This window comes from Lepus europaeus, chromosome 20 (genome assembly GCF_033115175.1).
Source record: "Lepus europaeus isolate LE1 chromosome 20, mLepTim1.pri, whole genome shotgun sequence".
Classification (NCBI taxonomy): domain Eukaryota; kingdom Metazoa; phylum Chordata; class Mammalia; order Lagomorpha; family Leporidae; genus Lepus; species Lepus europaeus.
Window position 1 is genome coordinate 22052133 of NC_084846.1, and position 20294 is coordinate 22072426.

Genomic DNA, 20294 nt, shown 5'->3' on the forward strand with positions numbered 1-20294 from the left:
TCTAAAAAATTTAGAAGAAAACAATATATAATCTTTCAAGTTATATCTGTTCTGTCTTGTAGTATAATGTAATTTCATTTATTGACCTTTTCAAACAAATTAATTTTTTACCAATTTTGGAAGGCATTTTGAACCCATTTCATACCCATTTTAGAGGACTATAAATTTTCAGAATGAATGAAATCATCTATCAAGACAAATATATAAAAACTACTTGAACTTTTAAATAACAGATTTTTTAATATAGAAATATGCTGAATGTAGAATGTCCTACTTGAATCATTCCTATTGACTAGATGCAAACAGAAGATAAATCTCAGTACAAAGGAACTTTGCTAAATTATAAAGAAAAACAGTACATTGCTTCTTATTTATAAGTTAGGAGAATATATACAAACATTTCCTAATAATATCTGTCTTAACAAACTTAAAAACTTTATGACATTTATTTTCTTAAATTTTAGTGTGTAACAAATATGTAAAAAATAGACTGTAAATGTTAAATTTAAAAAATTCATTTATATGACACATTTCCTTCTACTGTTTCCACTACATACCTTTCTATGAGAGCTCTTAATAATCAATTATTGTTAAAGTATGTCCACAAAGCTTTTTTTTTTTTTTTACATATTCCCTCCTGATTCCTATTCTAATGAGACCATCTGAGTTATTGCACAGTGGGTGTTGTTACACTTTCATTTTATTATTAGTTATAAGCTATCATTTCTTGAATTTTTTTTTTTTTTTTTTTGATAGGCAGAGTGGACAGTGAGAGAGAGACAGAGAGAAAGGTCTTCCTTTTGCCGTTGGTTCACCCTCCAATGGCCGCCGCGGTAGCGCGCTGCGGCCGGCGCACCGTGCTGATCCAATGGCAGGAGCCAGGTGCTTCTCCTGGTCTCCCATGGGGTGCAGGGCCCAAGGACTTAGGCCATCCTCCACTGCACTCCCTGGCCACAGCAGAGAGCTGGCCTGGAAGAGGGGCAACCGGGACAGGATCGGTGCCCCGTCCGGGACTAGAACCCGGTGTGCCGGAGCCGCAAGGCGGAGGATTAGCCTAGTGAGCCGCGGCACCGGCCCTCATTTCCTGAATTTAAAAATAAGACTGCATACTTCACACAGGATCAAAATAACAAGTCACATAATCAGTCCTAACCTGGAAACACAAGTTACAGCAGGTCCCTGAAACTCACATATCGTGACAGCATAGTTTCAAGAAAGATGATTAACCAGGAACGCAAAAGAGCAGTCAGGTTTTCATTAAAACACAGAAATAAAGCAAAATAATAAAGTGTACTTTTCTGAACATAACTTTTACATATCAGCCTCTCTAACACTAAAGTCACCATCGTACTTCTAGGTCTCCCTTCTATTCCATGTTCCACACAGCAGTTAGAATTATCTTTTTTAAAAAGATGCTGCTTGGGATTCCTATGTCCTACTACTGGAGTGTCTTGGTCTGTGTCCCAGCTATGTTTCCTATTCCAGCTTCCTGTTAACAGCAGCAATAGCTCAAGTAGTTGGGCCCCTGAACCCATACGGGAAACACAGATGGAGAATCAGGCTCCTGGCTTCAGCTTGACCCAGCCCTGACTATTGTGGCTTTTGGGAAGTAAACCCAGGGAATGGAAAAATTTCTATCCCCTCCCCCCTTCTCAAATAAATAAAAATAAAAATATATATACAAAATGATAGTACAAAAAGACCTTTCAAAACTCTCAACAATTCCCCATTATTTCAGAGCTAAGCATTCTCCAGATCTTGCTTATCCACGCCCTTCTTATTTCTTCACTGTTTATTTCCTCCTCTTCCCCTCTCTGTTCTGTGTACCCAGAGGCATTCCTCTTTGTTCGCTCTTTAAACATGCCCCTTCTGATTTCTGTGCTTCTGGACAAACCACTCCTTCTCCCAAGTCTGCTGCCCTCCCTCCAAAAACTTCCCTTCCCCACATTCACATGACAACTCCCCGCACTCTTTGGGGTTCATCTAAAGTAGTCTCCACTATTTCCTCAGACTAGGTCTGGTTCTTCGAATACACATTTCAGTAGCACCAAACTTTTCACATCTTGTAGCTGTTATAAAATAAAAAATCTCTAGGCTTCGTTTTTTTCTAACTATTGGACTCTGTTTTATTCAGTCACATCTCTGGTAGCTAAGTAACACCCTGAACACTGAAGGCGCGTGATACAGATTGATACACTGACTCCTCTTCCAGAGTCAGAGCACTGGGAACAGGTGCTTGAAGAGGAGCCACTGAGGCACAGTTACTTCTTTATTTCTTCTTGAAAGAGAACATGTACCGAGAACCTCCCCTTGCCCCAAAGTCACTTAACACCAGTTCTTTAAAACAGCAAGCAATATCCCAAATAAGTGGGCTGAGATGATTAGATTTAATAAATTGCTTCACTCATTCTATCTATTCTAAGGGGTTCATCATCAGTAACACAAACAACAACAAAATCAATTAAGTATTTCTGCAAAGAGCATTGGACCGGCTCAGACACCCCTGACCAGAGTAAAAGAACTACCTAAGAATTCAGCAAGTCATATCACTTTCCAGGCTTTGTTTTCTCTAGGTACACTTACAGCCTTCAGTCTGTGATTTATATTAACTAAATAAATGCACACACACACAATATATAAAACTGGTAAAGGGTCAGTTGATAAATCTAAATATTTGATTAAAAGGTGACTAAGATCCTTGACTAACGTTCTCTTCAGTGGTATTACCGTGACCTTTCTCTTTTAGGTTTTGAGTCCAGCATCCTTTGTGACCACACAGAATATGTAATATAAAAGCTTTAAATAAACTTTATTATTAATCCTACATTAAGACTTCTACTTAGAAAAACACTGAATCACAGGAGTAATTTAATCCCAAAGAAAATAAAACTCTAAATAGCAATGTCACCAACTTAAAAATAATTCCCCCAAGGGCAAGCTCTGTGGTGCACAGCCACTGCTTGCAAAGCCAGCATTGCAGATGGAAGCACTGAGTAGAGCCCCAGCTACTCTACTCCCAACCCAGCTCCGGGCTGATACACTTGGGAATACAGCAGAGGATGGCCCAAATACTTATGCCCTGCCAACCACATGAGAGACTTCAAGGAAGTTCCAGGCTCCTGGTTTCTGTCTGGACCAGCCCTGGCCAACGCAGCCATTTGGGGAGTTAACCAGTGGATGGAAACATTCATTCACTCTCTCTCTCTGCTTTTTAAGTAAATAAATAAATCTTAACAACAAAAAAAAAAAAAAAAGAAAAAAAAAGAAAGAAAGAAAGAAAAAGAAAAAGTAAACAAAAACAAAAACAATACCCCCAAAATAAAATTAAAAATGTGGTGTGGTTTGCGTGTTTTGGGAGGAAGCATGAGCGAAAACAAATCAGATTAGTATCAACCTGGCCAAAGAATCTTATTACACAGTTGGTGAGATCAAAGTTTTGTTAGTTATATTTAGTGAGATCAAAGTTTTGTAAAACAAATCAGGATCCTAACTTTCAGTTCTCTCTACTCCACCTTAAAAACGAAATGAAACCTTCCTCATTCACAAAAGTTAAACGGAAATGGGGTGGGTGGGGGAGCGTGGGTGGGGGAGCGGAGTATTGTGGCACAAGAGGTTAAGGTGCTGCTTGGGATGCCCACACCCACATCAGGGTACCTGGTCTGAGTCCTGCTACTCTGCACTTCAATTCACCTTCCTACTAATGTGCCTAAGAGGCACAGGATGATGGCTCAGCTGCTTGAGTTCTTGCCACCTATGTATGTGGGGGATCCAGACAGAGTTCCTGACTCCAGCCTACTAATTAGTTTCTAGAATGCTTGAAGCTACTGAGCACGAATAAACAAGTATATAATTTTTATTAAAAAGTCATCATAGTATCTTCATTGCTATTTATCTATAAGCAACACATGATTTTTATATAATTCTTCAGATTTTCTAAATTAGCTATAATGAGCCATAACCCACAATCCAAAGGTAACTCTCAATATTTCAGTGTTTTTAATAATGCCCTTGCCATATAATGTATATTCAAAAATTTTTACGCAGCTGAAATCGTAACATACCTTACTATACATGAATTTCATTTTAATGTATTTCCTATATATTTAAAAATACTCCTTAATATTTCAAAGGCTACAAAGCCATCTACTCCAGGAATCAATAAACATTTCTATAAAGAGGAAAACAGCAATATTTTAGGTTACTTTGCAATCCATGCTGTCTCTGTCACAACTAGCCAACTCAAAAGTAGCTATGGAAAAAATACAAATGAGCATGACTGTCCAACAACACTGTATATACAAAAATTAATAAATTTAATAATAAAGTTTCAAGTAACCTAAAAAGTGGAGAGGGACAGGCATTTGAGCTAGTGATTAAGACATGGGTTAAAATACTCACGTACCAAGTTGGAATGCCCTGGTTCAATCCCTACTCCAGCTCCCAATTCTACCTTCCTGCTAATGCAGACTCTGGGAGGCAGTGGGTGATGGCTCAAGTGGTTGTTGTCTCTGAAACCTAAGTGAGAGGTCTGGATTGAATTGTTGACTCCTGGCTTTGTCATGGCCCAATTCAGGCCACTGTAGGAATTTGGGGAATGAACAAGTGAGTAAGAATTCTCTCTCTCTCAAATACAGTTTTTAAAAAACAGAGGGGGCCAGCACTGCGGCATAGTGAGTAAAGCCAGAGCCTACAGTGCCAGCATCCCATATGGGCTCCAGTTCAAGTCCTGGCTGCTCCTCTTCCGATCCAGCTCTCTGCTATGGCCAAGGAAAAGCAGTGGAAGATGGCCCAAGTTCTTGGACTCCTGCACCTGTGTGGGAGACCCAGAAGAAACTCCTGGCTCCTGGCTTCAGACTGGCGCGGCTCCAGCCATTGCAGCCAGTTGGGAAGTGAACCAGCAAATGGAAGACCTCTCTCTCTCTCTGCCTCTCCTTCTCTCTGTGTGTAACTTTCAAATAATTAATTTAAAAAAAAAAAAAAAAAAAGAGGAAGGGGGCCAGCACTGTGACAGAAGCACAGTGTATAAAGGTATTAAGCAGCCGCCTGCAGTGCCAGCATCTCATATGGCAGCCGCTGGTTCGAATCCCAGCTGCTCCACTTCTGATCCAATTCTCTGCTATGGCCTGGGAAAGCAGAAGATGGCCCAAGTCCTTGGGTCCCTGCACCCATGTGGGAGACTCAGAAGAAGCTCCTGGCTCTGGATTGGCCCAGCTCCAGCTATTTTGGCCACTCTGGGAGTGAACCAGCGGATGGAAGACCTCTCTCCCTCTCTCTCTCTGCTTCTGCATCTCTGTAACTCTACTTTTCAAATAAATAAATCTTCAAAAAAAAAAAATAGTTTGCAGTTCTTGCAGTCAGCTTTGGAAATTTTAAAATGGCAAGGAATATAAAATGGCTATGGCTGGTGTCTGTGGTGCAGCAGATTAAGCCATAGCCTACAATGCTGGCATCCCACATGGGTGCTGGTTCAAGTCCTGGCCACTCTCCCTATGATCTAGCTCCCTGCTGCTGGGCCTGGGAAAGCACTGGAAGATGGAACCAAGTACATGGTTCCCTGCCATCCACATGAGAGACAAGGACGAAGCTCCCAGTTTTGGCCTGATCAGCCCTGGCCATTATGGATATTTGCGGAGTAAATTAGTGGTAGCTGGAAGATCTCTCTCTCTTTCTCTCTTTGTGTCTCTCCCTCTCTCTATGCCTTTCAAATAATAGTAAATAAATCTTTTTTTAAAAAATACAAAATGGCAAAAAATTTAAAACTTTGATGTTGCAAATGTCCACTACCTGAATTATGCTTGTATTTCCAATGAGTCTAGGAATATACCATTTATTTTTCTTATTTATATAGCAAAAAGTAAGTATAACAAGAGTTCAAACTTTAAGAACACACACCTATCATCCCAGAAAAACTGATACTATTTGTATCATAGCCAGCAAATCCTAGGACTTACATGTCTGTACCTCTTCCCTATACACTTCACGACACAGCACAGCAGCACTATGGAAACATGTCACTTCCCAGAGCAAATGCAAGGTACTGTTCACTTGAATCTCCCATGGTCTTTACCACACCATCCTCTATGCCCTTCCTAGAAAGCAGCCCCCACTCTTCTGCTGCAGTCCTCACATGCCCTTCACCCCTACCTATCCCAAGAAAAACCCACTCTCTTTTCAAGATTTATTTATTTGAAAGGCTGAGTGAAAGAAAGGGAGTGAGGGAGATCTTCTATCTGCTAGCTCACTCCCCAAATGGCCACAAGCAGCCAGGCACACACCAAGCCAAAGCCAGGAGCCTAGAACTCCATTTTGGTGTCCCACGTGGGTGTCAGGGGCCCAGCCCATTTTGGGCTTGGGTTATCTTCCACTACCTTCCCAGGTACATTAGGAGGGTAGGTGGGAAGGTAGATGGAAAAGTGGAGCAGCTGGGACTCGAACCATCACTTGGGAATCGGATGCCAGCATGTTAAGTGGTGGCTTAACCCCAATATACCAATTCTTTAAGACTAGCTGCAGTCGCAACCCACACAAGATCTCCATAAGTTACCCTCACCCATTCCCACTCTATGCAATGAACTGTTCTCAGTAGCACACAAATGACTACTTCATTTCTATTTTAAGTGCTTTAACTTTGTCCACCCCATCTGCCTGCCTCCCACACACAAAAATAAAAAATAAAAATGCTACAACTGATCAAAGAATCTACCCACATAACCCAGGAACACAGTAACAATGATAACAGCAAAGTTAATATTTATTGAACACATCCTATGTACCAGATGATTGAAGCACAGAAAATCAAAGAATCTGTTTAAAATGCCTTTTTGGTTCACCACTACTTTACAAAATGCTTCATTCATATGGTCTCATTTGTTCCTCACAACTTGAGCTCACTACCAAGCATCAGCATTACTATTTTATAAAAATTTTCTTTTGGATACATTTGTAACATCATAGTGGTAGGGGCAAAACTATCAATCTTTTCACCTTTCACCCAGGACTATCTTATGTCAGGAAATCTTATTTAAAAGAGAAATAAAAGTACATGGGTTATCGGGCTGGCACTGTGGCACAGCAGATAAAGCTGCTACCTGCCATACTGGCATCCCATATGAGTGCTGATTTGAGTCCCAGTAGCTCCACTTCCAATACAGCTCCCTGCCAATGTGCCAGGGAAAGCAGCAGACAGTCCAAATGCTTGGGTCCCTATACCCACGTGGGAGACTTGGAAGAAGCTCCTGGCTCCTGGCTTTGGTCTGGTCCAGCCCTGGCCATTGCAGCTATTTGGGGAGTGAACCAGTGAATGGAACACTTCCCTCTCTTTGCCTCTGTCTCTCCCTCTCTGTAGTTCCACCTTTAAAATAAACAAATAAATCTTTTTTAAAAAGTGAGTTATCAAGGATTCATCCCCTAAAGCTCCAGTTTCCTTCATTCCCAGGGTCTGCAGAAAAAGATTCCAAGAATGCTCAAGGAAATTTCCCTTTCCCATAATGCTATGGGATTAACAGGTTCCCAAGATAATGTTATCAACCACAAAGTACTGTCTCAAGATGATGTCATTAAACCCTAAATCTATCAACAACTGATGAGGTCCAGCACTGACTGCAGCTCAATAGGCTAATCCTCCGCCTGTGGCACTGGCATACCAGGTTCTAGTCCCGGTCGGGGCACCTGATTCTGTCCCGGTTGCCTCTCTTCCAGGTCAGCTCTCTGCTATGGCCCAGAAGTGCAGTGGAGGATGGCCTAAGTGCTTGAGCCCTGCACCCACATGGGAAACCAGGAGAAGCACTTGGCTCCTGGCTTCAGATCAGTGTGATGCACCGGCCGTAGCGGCCATTGGAGGGTGAACCAACAGCAAAAAGGAAGACCTTTTTCTCTGTCTCTCTCTCACTGTCCACCACTCTGCCTGTCAAAAAAAAAAACAACAACAACAACAACAACAACTGATGAGAAGACATGTACTGCGCATTCCAAGCATAGAATTTGGTGAGTACTAGAGCTACAGCTCAAATCCAGCATTTCAGGGCCCAAGTATTTTCTCCCTTTTCCTAAAAATGGAACGCTTGGTTCTATACTGGCATTCTCTGTTTCTTAAAGTTGATGAAACAATAAGAACAATAGAATTCAGCTGTTTTAAATCCTTTCTGGGTTCATAGGCCCTTTTTAAAAATAAAATCTCTGAAAGCCCTCAATAGAAAAGAAAAGATCAAAATAAAACCAGAGATTGTGTTCATATTCACGCTTGTGGGCCCCTCTTCCAAAGCCCTACATAAGTGTTGTATCTTGAAGGACGGGGGAAGAGAAAATGCTCCTGAGAAGGTACAAACCAACCAACAACTACTGAGCCTTACTGTGCTAATGCCTTAATTTGACAGTTTATTTTTCCCCTCCAAAGCAGCCTCAAAGGTAGTTATTACCAGCTTTTTTTAGTTTCTGAAAAACTTAAGGCCAATAGCCAAGCAAAGATACAAATTCAGATAAGTGTAGGATAGAAGGAACCTCGTTTTTACAGTAATCACCCCAATACTAAGCTTGAAAGCAGAGAATGTTATAGAAAGGGGGAAAAAAACCATGGCACTGAAGCGGGGGAAAAAAAAGGGTGACAAGGAGATCAAAATCAGGAAAATCACTGCAGGGATGAGACAGCAGGGTGCGAGACTAAGACGAATAATCTTGGTCATGATTTATCCGCCCAGGAATGGAGAACAGCAGGCTGCTAAAAACTATCTGTTCCTAATTCAAGTTCTAACATACTAGGTAACACGAGGTTTCTCATCTGTGAAATTATGGGTGTCTGATGAAAAAAAAAAACAAAAAACAAAAAAATTTAGAGTTCTAAATTCTTTCACAATTTTCAAAATGCTGTCACACCTGTTATTTTCATTTTGCTACATTAAGTAACCACTTTGTTTTATTCAACCTGGCTGGCACAAATAGGCTCAAAAAATTAGTTGAATGAAGAGATAAATTTGAACCTAACACCACCACCATCAGGAAAACAGAACAGAGCAATCAATACACTTATTTGACATCTGAGAAAAATCAAGATCCCAATGGTTTAAAATATTTGTTCACGATCTCACACCTAAGCAGTAAAACCAAAATGCAAACTCAGATCTTCAAATTGCGAGTTCAAACCTCTTTCCAGGTCTAAAATTTGTTGTATTTTTATCTACTCTTACAACAGAAATAAACTCTAATTTCTGATCTTTGATTATACCAATTGTATTTTCTGTATTCCACAGCAATTGTGGCTGTCTCCTTTCCAAATGCTGCCAATCAGGAGGGAGAAGGAGTACAAATCCATCTCTGTAACTAAGGTTACTGGTCAAAGCACAAACCTTACACAGGGATCCTCAAAGACTTAAGCTTGAAATACACATTCCAAGATTCCCTCCCACCTGACCCCTTCACCTGGAGATGGATGTACAACTGAGCTCTACAGGAGAGGTCCTGACAAAGCAGCACAAGGTGGAATTATCCACACACACCCAGCAGCCCTGGAGCAAAATTCTATTCTCAAAGATTCTCCAAATCACAGACTAGGTAAGAAGCTAAGTGGGAGACTAAACAAAGACACCTCTAAACCCGAAAGTACCCACACCATGCAGGCAGCCTCCAGTGTGGTGAATACAGGCTGGTGGGGGATGTCTCTGTGATGGGCAACAAACTCCTAATCCAGGAAAAAAAAACAACGTAAACACAACTGAACATAAAATCCTTTCGTTCAAAAATAAATCATTTCTTTTCCCTTTTATATAATGTTGCCAATTAAAAGGCTTTCAAAAATAAAAGTGAACAATAATTTAAATAGACATTAAATGACTCTCCACTGGGGGGAAGGGGGTTGCTTAAGTACAAAATTATAGACCAAAGGACCTTTGTCATAAAGGAGGGTAGTTTTCAGCTAGACTGTAAAGTGAGAATATTAAACATATTTCATGAGAAAAGTATTTTTTTTTCATTTTCAATTCTCTTTATATACAGAAGATCAATTTAGTATAAAGATTTCAACAGTTTGCACCCACATAGAAACACAAAGTGAAACATACTGTTTGAGTACTAGTTATAGCATTAAATCACAATGTACAGCACATTAAGGACAGAGATCACACATGAGGAGCAAGTGCACAGTGGCTCCTGTTGTTGACCCAACAAATTGACACTCTAGTTTATGGCGCCAGTAACCATCCTAGGCTGTCGTCATGAGTTGCCAAGGCTATGGAAGCCTTCCAAGTTTGCCGACTCTGATCATATTTAGACAAGGTCATAAAAGACAGAATGAGGATAGTAACCAATGATCTTAAGAGTGGCATTTACCAGGTTTGAACAATTATACAGCATTAAGTGGGGAAGAGGACCATCAGTACACACATGTTGGGAGTAGAGCCATTGGTGGTAGAGTAGAGGTTATGATTAAAAGGAATGAGGCCCAAGTGCACTAGACAGGGCCTAGAACAAAGGACAGAGTCATTATTAGAGGAGCTAAGAAAGGTGCTGTCTAAGCTACAATTAAGTTTTCTGATTGAGAGGCAAATAGAACCTGACAGAAGGGGCTTGATAATAATCTGGTGGGCTTTAGGCCTTGTAAGTTAAGAGGTCCAGACCTATCTATCTCTTCACATGGGGTATATCCTAAGGGAGGTGTGAACCTCCTAGGGGAAGGCACTCTGTTGACTTTCATTACTTGGCTGGCCTGGGAGGAGAGCTGGCCAGGTAAAGGCAGGGGGCATCTAGAGAAAAGTATTTTACAACAAACTCATCAAAATACAATTTTCTTTAAAACCAACAAACATAATCTGGATATTCTCTGCTGATTCACATTCCTTTGGTTCCTCACTCTAACAGGACGTTTGTTAAGTTGGAAGGTTCTTCAAAAAGTTTTTGAAAAATGTGTACAACAGAAATAAACTATGCATGGCTTTCAATCATTCTTGCACCAAAACAAACTTATCTTATAATTCCATTTTCCCATGAACTTTGTGAAGTATCTGTGTACATGACAAAGTTAAGAGAACAGCTACACTGAATCTACAGCAAGAACAGTTATACTAAACTCATCCATTCCCAGAGCACTCCAACAAAACAGCATATCTGGGAAAGTGGGAAGAGAAGTATTATCAGTAAGTAGGGGTAAAACATTTGAAAATCATCTGACTCAGACCATGTAGGCAAAAACCTGGCATACAGACAAGAGAGCAGGGTTTAAGATAAACATTCTCTAAAAATCTGAAGACTGGAGTAATTTAAAGGGTTTAAGGACTCTTATCAACCACTGTTCCACTTACCTTTTAATAAACAACCTCCCAACATTCAAAAGTTATTTTCTGTTAGTACAAACAATACATCAAATTTTTCTGCATAAATACAACGCAGTCTTCTTACCTAGTAGCAAACTGAATGAGTGCATTCTGAAGAGTCTGTCTAATTTCAAGAAGAAAAGATTCGTCATCACTTAGTGTATAATACCAATATTGAACATAGTCCCTCAAGGAAAACTGGATAACCTGTAACAAAAATATTGGGGAAAAAAATGCAACTCTTTAGAATTTAAAAAGTGACAGTGGCAAACTAAAGATAATTATCTGCCAAATGATGTTTACTATTTACACATTAATTTGTGGTGGTGAATACCTGCTTTACTACAAAAGCATCAATCTGACAAAACATCATTTCAAAAAATTTTAAATTTTGGTATCCAAACTCATCCACTGTCCAAATTTTTAAAAAAATTAAAACAGTGCCCATGGCTAACCCCACCCATTCAAGTAAAGATGCCCCATCCAAATCCAAGTGAAGATAGGATTTGCAGGAAAAAAAAAAATAACTGTTAGTTAGTGTTATAATATAGAGCTTTAATTAGGTTGACGGGACGAGATGTAAAGTAATACTGATGAGGACACTAATCCTCAAAAAAAATTTTTTTGAAGACTGGATCATCATATCCACTGCAAACTATAAAAATTATACAGTTCACTTAATTCTGCTAGAACTGCTGATGGTCAACAAACAGCACATAATCGAACTCAGCATGTAATCTTTGAAAATTAAATAAACCAAACGAGCTCATCTAGAAAACCAATGCTGACATTTTAAAGTACACTGAATTGATAATGATCACATAATCAAATAAATATCAATGAAAAATACTCTGGGCAAAATGCTTTTACCTAATTCTAATTTTTGAGCTGTTTTGCAACAAATGATTTCTATTTTGTAAAAAAACAGTAAAATTAGGAAAAAAAAGATCATTTACCAAATGACTAAGCTTGTCATCAGCGAGAGTAACACTTTAACTATAAAATTATTAGAAACATTATCAAATGTCAGAACTTTTTTTCTAAATGCAAATTCAATCAAAGGGCTGTCATATTAACTGAACCACTCATTATAAATGCTTAAATAAATAACTCAGCATCTTCAAGCATGGAACTCAAGGATAGCATTACTATAAACATCCAACATACTATGTAAGCAGCACAAAGTATGTCTCAGTATTTTCAAAAGAAATCAAACTGGCACATAATATATGAGAAGCAAATACCACATACTAAAACTCACTTGCTGGAGAGGTTCATCAATTATATTGGCACCCGTCAATCTTCTATCAATCTTAATAGTTCTGGCTTCCCGTTTCATTTCTTCTAAGCACTTAAAGGAAATCATAATAATTTATTGAGTGGTCGATCTCTTGATTAAAATCTCTCTGGAATACTTCAAAATGAATACTCATGACAACTTCCCTTCGTTATCCTCAAGCCAATAAGTAACCTTACTTATTGAGAATCTAATAAACCAAAAACTATCGCTCAAGTTCACAAAATTGGACACCAAGAAAAACAGCTACTATATCTCCCATTTTAATTAAGTCAGTAAACATTATTTACAATGTGATAAATTGAAAATGTATAAGCATATGATTGTTATATTTCAATAAAACTTTAAAACAAGATTACTGTTTCAGTTGAGTCTAATTAATGTTTGTCTTCATTAGACACTCTCCTTCTTTCTCCTCCTCTTTGCCAGACAAAACAGTATGCCAGCTGTCAAAATAATGTATTTTGCACTTGGTTTCATCTGAGGATGATTTTTGGCAACCTAATAAAATGTATTCCTCTATTTATCCTTAGTCTTCAGAAAGAAAAGTGGCCTGGGAATAGGGTAAAAGGTAGTGAGACTTTTAAATTAAAATATAAATTTTGTATATTAAACATAATGGTAGGCTCATAAGATTATAATGGAGCAGAACAATTCCAGTCATCTAAACACACAGCTTACAAAGAGGCAAGAGAAAAGGAAACTGCAGAAGAAAAAGAACTCCTAAGAAAAATCACAATAAGGATATAAACAGGTTTGAAAACATGGACCCTAACATCAAACGTCTTCACGAATATAGAAGCGAACAGTAGTCATGGTGGATTATATGCTTGTAAGCAATCTATGATGACAAGGATACAGCTCTAAAAACACTGACACTGCCCCACACAGCTTCAGCAGGGCCTTCGGGAGGTGTCCAGAAGAAGGCAGTGTTGTGTTACCCTCAGAGACGCCACTGCCCTGAAGACTACCCAGTGAACAAACGGTGGTGGTGGAGACAGTGACACAGAGGATCCTCACCCTGTGAAGGCCTAGGCTATGCGGGATGAGCTGTGTTTCAGCTTTTAACAAGAAAGTTTAAAAAGCTAAAGAGAAACTTTAGCAGAAGCTTATAGAGTAAGTATACTCGGGCCAGCACTGTGGCACAGTGGGTTAATTCTCCGCCTCTGGTGTCAGTATCCCATATGGGATGCCGCTCCTCTTCCAATCCAGCTCTCTGCTACGGCCTGGGAAAGCAATGGAAAATGGCCCAAGCATTTGGACCCCTGCAACCGAATGGGAGACCCGGAAGAAGTTCCTGGTTCCTGGCCTCAGATCGGCTAAGTTCCAGCCATTCTGGCCATTTGGGGAGTAAACCAGCGGATGGAAGACGTCTCTCTGTCTCTCCCTCTCTCTGTAACTCTACCTCTCAAATAAATAAATAAATAAATTCCTTAAAAATTTTTTTAAAAAGTATACAGAAAAAGAAAACATTTTAGTATGGCCGTACAGTGTGTGTTTTAAACTAAGTGCTATTTCAAAAGTGTCAGAAAGTTAAAATGCTTAAAAGCTTATAGATAAGCCTGCGCCACAGCTCAATAGGCTAATCCTCCGCCTTGCGGCGCCGGCACACCAGGTTCTAGTCCCGGTCGGGGCACCAGATTCTGTCCCGGTTGCTCCTCTTCCAGGCCAGCTCTCTGCTATGGCCCAAGTGCTTGGGCTCTGCACCCCATGGGAGACCAGGAGAAGCACCTGGCTCCTGCCATTGGATCAGTGCGGTGCGCCGGCGCGCCGGCCATTGGAAGATGAACCAACGGCAAAAGGAAGACCTTTCTCTCTGCCTCTCTCTCTCACTGTCCACTCTGCCTGTCAAAAAAAAAAAAAAGCTTATAGATAAAAAAGGTAAACTAAGATTAACTTATGATTGACAAAAAAAATCATTTTTAAATAAATATAGAGCAGGGGCTGGTGTTGTGGCATAGCATGTAAAGCCGCCACCTGCAGTGCTGGCATCTCATGTGGGCACTGCTTGTGTCCCGGCTGCTCCACTTCCAATCCAGCTCCTTGCTAATGGCCTGGGAAAAGCAGCACAAGATAGCCCAAGTGCTTGGGTTCCTGCTACTCATGTGAGAGACCTGGAAGAATCTCCTGTCTCCTGGCTTCGGCTGGAGAGTAAACCAGTGTATGGAAAATCTTTCTCTGTTCCTCTCTCTATATAACTCTGACTTTCAAAAAAATAAATAAATGCAGTGTAAGGTTAGTGTACAGTGGTTATGAAAACTACAGTCACACACAGCAATTTCTTCCTGGGCCACCACATTCACTCACCATTCAGTCACTAGCTCACCCAAGGCAACTTCCAGCCCCGCAAACTCCATTCATGGTAAGTGTCCTATACAGCTGGACCATTTTTTACACTTCATATTGTATTTTTAAAACTATAGATACTGCATAACTCAGTTTCAAACTATACTTTTCAAAATAAAGAAAAGGTGCCCACTGCCCCACCCTGGATCTCTTGTAATTTATTTCATTCAAAACAAAATATTCATTTTCACTCTTATAAATCGTATGCATGAAACTTTGAAATTCTATGTTAAGTAGGGAATGCATTTAAACAAACCAATTTTTATCGTTGAAATTTGAATTTCTACTTTTTACATTTAACACTCAGAAAGTTATCACGGTGACTTTTTACAGCATATCATGTAACATGAGAAAGCCTCTGTAAGTTTATAGTGAGCATCAGTGCATCACAGTCAAATCTGCAGAGCCACATCCAGATGATCACTTCACTGTCGCTGCAGAGCATTGGACTCTGAAGTTTCAGATCCCCTCACCCTGTTTACCTTAGGAACCCCAGTTGATGTTGGAGGAAGAAATGAGTGTTCACACTGCTCTAGGTACTTCTCTGAGTTTGTTTTTCCAAACAGGAGAGTAACCACTAAACCCCTAGAAAAGAAATGTAATTATAGGTACAAAAATAAAATTTGCATATAATTTAACACATCTATTATTATCAAGTCTATTTTTCAGATTTCATACATGGCTTATTATTCACTAAAAAGTCATTGACTTTGCAAAGCAAGAAAAATTAACATTTTTTGTTCAGAGGTTTTAAAATACTACATATACTTTATGAATTATGCCCTTCAAAGTTTAATCAAATGTATTTCACAAAGAATCTCATTTTCAGACTTTAAAAAAAAAAATCCATGCTTATTAAGTCAGTAGGCTGACAACCAATGATAGATAAATGAAATCAATCTATAGCTAAATGGACCAATTCAGTGGTTTTGTTAACTAATTAAGGTGAGGAATTATATAACCCTGTCACTAAAAATATAGAATAAACAAAAACAGACTACACATGGAAGGAAGATCCCACTGATGATTTATTTAAAATAGTTGAAAGGGCCAGCAATGTGGCACAGCAGTGTAAGTAGTGGCTTGTGATGCTGGTTCAAGCTTCAGCTGTTCCACTTCCAATCCAGCAGTGGAGGATGACCCAAGTGCTTGGGCCCCTGCCACCTATGTGGAAGATCAGGATGGAGTTCCTGGCTCCTGGCTGTTAATGGTCATCTGGGAAGTGACCAGTGGATGAAATGGCTTTCTCTCTCTCTGTCACTCTGTCTTTCAAGTAAATAAATATTTCTGAAAACTATAGCTGGAACTAAGAAATATAAATGCATTCTCAAAAGGCTGTTTTAAAAATTACAGGATCAAGATAAGACAAACACTGATTTAGAACTACCAATGACTAAATGTTATCAAAATTGCCTGTATTTATAATTTACAAATAACCTAAACACTGAAATTCACAAAATTAAATTTCTATCTTATAATGATCTTATAGTAATCTTACAATGATTCAAAGACTAGTGACAAGAACGGAACAGTGGAAAATAAAAACAGTCTCAACTACTGAAAAGAAGACTCTCAAAGTGAGAACTGCCATTCACTGCTGAGCACCACAAAAAGTATGGGATGGAATGGAAACCACAGATAGTCAAACCAGCTCATGTCATTAATTCTGGTTTGTTTGTTTAAAGATTTGTATTTTATTTGAAAAGCAGAGTGTGAGAGAGAGATCAATATTACATCTGCTGGTTCACTACTCAAATAGCGAGGGCTGGGCCAGGCTGAAGCCAGGAACCAGGAACTCCCTCTGGGTTTCCCATGTGGGTGCAGGGGCCCAAACACTTGGGCCATCTTCCACCGCTTTCCCAGGTACATTAGCAGGGAGCTAGATCGGAAGCAGAACAGATGGGTCTTAAATGAGGATCAATATGGCATGCTGGCATCACAGGTGGCAGATTAATCCATAAGGCAACAACATCAGCCCCTAATTCTGTTTTTGATTGTTGTAAAAGGTTGACCTCATAATTATCAGTAAATTTAACTGATATTATACAGGAACTGATATTATGAAGATTCAAGTTGACCCTGTATTTCAGATTTACCTGGTTAGTAATTACATTGAGAGACACAATAAAATAAATTAAGTGGACACTGTATTTCTAAAAACATCTTCATGATATAGACTGATAAAAGATTAGCCTCTACCTACAGAATAATAGTACAAAAGGCAGTGGAGGAATGGTCTGAAATTACAAAGGACCCAATTAGTAGTTTCAACCATGAGATTTATATAAAAACAAGTGCTACAGATGGTAACTTAATCCAGCAAATACAGCAGAACATCATGAAATAACCATGACATGATAATATTCCACAATAACCACCCCCACAAAAAAATAAGTCCCTCAGTAGGTTTCTTTCTAGAAGCGTTTTTTACATTAGAAAGTAAGGGATTAACTTTGACTATAAGCAAAACACAGACACTATCAACCTTTTTGGATAAACTGCAGAACTCTACATGACTAAAAAACACAAGACAACCAGAAGTAACAGTTCAACCTTCAGTTTCCTCTCATCCATAAAACACAGATAATAAAAATACTTTTCTAACTTATTCTTAAAAACAGAAGATCCAAAAGAAAATAGACTAATTTCAAACTTGCATTTCAATTGAGAAAAAACAAGAAAGCGTCTTTTAAGACTTAGCACAAGCAGCAGGCAATTAGCCCAGCAGATCAGATCACAGTTAAGACACAGGCATTCCACATGTAATGCCTGAGTTTGATACAAGCTCTGGCTCCTGACTCCAGCTACTTGTTGTAATGCAGACCCTAAGAGGCAGGGGCGATGGCTCAAGTAACTGGGTTCCTGTCACTCACACGGGATAACTGAATTAAGTTCCCAGCTTCCTCCTGGCCAACACCCAGCTGTTGTGGGCATCTGGGGAGAGAGCCAACAGATGGGTGCGTGCTTTCTCTGTCTCTCAAATAAATAAATATTCTTAAAAGAATGTATACAATAAGAAAACACACCTAAAACTAAAAAATGATTTTTAATTATATGAAATGTAATCCTTTTAGTTAATACTGAAAAGCCTATTTTTGTTCTTAAGCCAATAAACTAGACTAAGTTACATTAAAGAAGGGACAATAATTCTTCATAACCAGAGCCAAAATAAGGAAGACTTGACTCAGGAAATTATGGCACTAACTGACCATAACTGCATAACCTGAAAATGCTTACTTAACTAGTGTAAGTAGAAGCACCTAATCACAGCAGTGACGGTCTCAAGATTGGCAGAGTCTGGAACAGAATGCCAGGTCAATTTATGACACAGCATGAACCTGGAATTTCAGACTCCACCATGCAACTGTCAGCAGCAACCCAAGGGTTTTTCAGAACCCATCCCACATTCTCCAATATTCTATTTCACTCAAAACGTTTTTACAGGACACTGTAAGCATCCACAAAAGGGTTTGTGAAATTGTTCTTTGATAAGTTAGCAAAATCAAACCAGAAGCAACAAACATTCCCCATGAATTTGAAACAGATGGCTTGATCACCCTTCTCTGACAAGTTTTGTATGGAGTAGTTTGAACCACAAGAGAACAACTCCTCACTCCTTCACCTTTCCTCTCTTTCCAAAGTATTGGAAATATTCTGAAATCCTTTTTCCTTCACTTCTGACAAGGAATTATTATTTTTAAAAAATATTTATTTATTTGAGAGGCAGAGTTAAAGAGAAAAAGAGGGAGGGAGGGAGGGAGAGAGAGGACTTCCATCCACTGGTTCACTCCCCAGATGGTCACAATGGCTGGAGCTGGGCCAATTTGAAGCTAGGAGCCAGGAGCCAGGAGCCAGGAGCTTCTTCCAGGTCTCTCATGGGGATTTGAGGGCCCAAGCACCTGGGCCATCCTCTGAGGCTTTACCAGGCCATAAGCAGAGAGCTGGGTCCAAAGTGAAGCAGCCAGGATGCGAGCCAGCGCCCATATGGGACACTGGCACCACAGGCAGAAGTTCAACCTACTATACTACAGCCCTGGCATCCTGACAAGGAATTAGGAGAAATCTTTCTTGTTCAAAGAAATATTACCTCAAGACAAATCTCCTTTCTATTCAGTAAATCTAACATAAAATACAGTTTTATGCAGTGTTTGACATAGCTGCTCAATTTAATTCTCACTTGTGCTGCAATCAGTGGGCATGCTCCACATAGTATGAGCACCCATACGACATTCAGACCTGGAGCCTGACAGAAGGTGGCAGGTGGTACAGCTACTCAGAAGCCACCACTCCAGTGTCTTCCACAGTCACACAGGTCACTCTTTAAAACCCAGGTAACTCCTCTAAATGTTTGTGATCTAAACCATTTTTTGAAAAAGAGAGGTAAGCATTTTATAACTACTTATATAATTATATATACACACACATTAATGACAAAATACTCATTTCAGCTGAGCTACCTTGGTTAGTGCCTGAATCAACAAAAATCTCACTTGTCCATACATTCTTTTATAATTTGTATCTGATAGCAAATGCTCTGCATATGAAGCTATAAAAAAATTATGACTGAAACCTCCTTTGTAAAGATTTATCAGATTAAAGAAAACATCAACAAAATAATTAAATAACCATGGAAAGAAAACTTAAAGACTGGGTACTGAATTATCTAGGCCTAAACTAAAACCATTAAGAAAAATAATTAACTATATCTGAAGTCTAATCAATGAAACAGTATCGTCTACAATGCAAAACCTGGTATGTTATCCCAATTTAACTTTTCTTAATAATATAATGAATAAGAAAATTTCAACTTTAAAGAACAAAATTAAAAAACCTATTCATAGTCCCATGAAAAGATTTTATCTTCAGAAACTGAAAAATTTCATTTTTGAAGAAAACTATCTGTATTTCTGGTATAAGTATCTTAAATTTCAGTTTTAACTTTTGTTAAAACAATGTTTTAAAACAGCATTCATAAATAAATCATACTCCTATTCTCATAACCATTTATTCCATTTTGAACAATATGACAAATGAATTAGAAAATTATCATTAAAAATACTTACCCACCCACAAAGCAGAGGATATAAAATGCCAAATAAAATATTACAAAAGGTCCAAAGGTTATTAGAAAAAGGACAATGCCAAGGCTTCCCCATCCCCATATGGACAGACTGGCCTGAAATAAAGCAAAACAAAAAACAAAAAACAAAAAAAACTTTTTAAAATAAGTAATTCTCCCTATGAGAAAATAATCAAAACTTTTATATAGTTTTAAGTTTCTTCTTTTTAAAAATTCATGTTACTGTTTCAGTTGCTGTTAAAATATTTACTTTTGGAAATATCAAGTACACTAT

General features: G+C 38.9%; 1 protein-coding gene across 8 annotated transcripts in view; it reads right to left on the minus strand.

Annotated features, from left to right (window-relative positions):
* The window catches only part of SNX13 (sorting nexin 13), a 138194-nt gene that overhangs the window by 68303 nt on the left and 49597 nt on the right, over nt 1–20294 (minus strand). For 6 of the 8 annotated variants that reach the window (XM_062179537.1, XM_062179540.1, XM_062179538.1 and 3 more), the window contains 4 exons: nt 20004–20116; nt 15423–15525; nt 12559–12648; nt 11383–11504 (listed from right to left, as the gene is read on the minus strand). In XM_062179537.1, coding sequence (XP_062035521.1) covers nt 11383–11504; nt 12559–12648; nt 15423–15525; nt 20004–20116 — 428 coding nt within the window. The remainder of the gene's footprint in view (nt 1–11382; nt 11505–12558; nt 12649–15422; nt 15526–20003; nt 20117–20294) is intronic. The other 2 variants (XM_062179542.1, XM_062179541.1) reach the window with 1 other exon arrangement.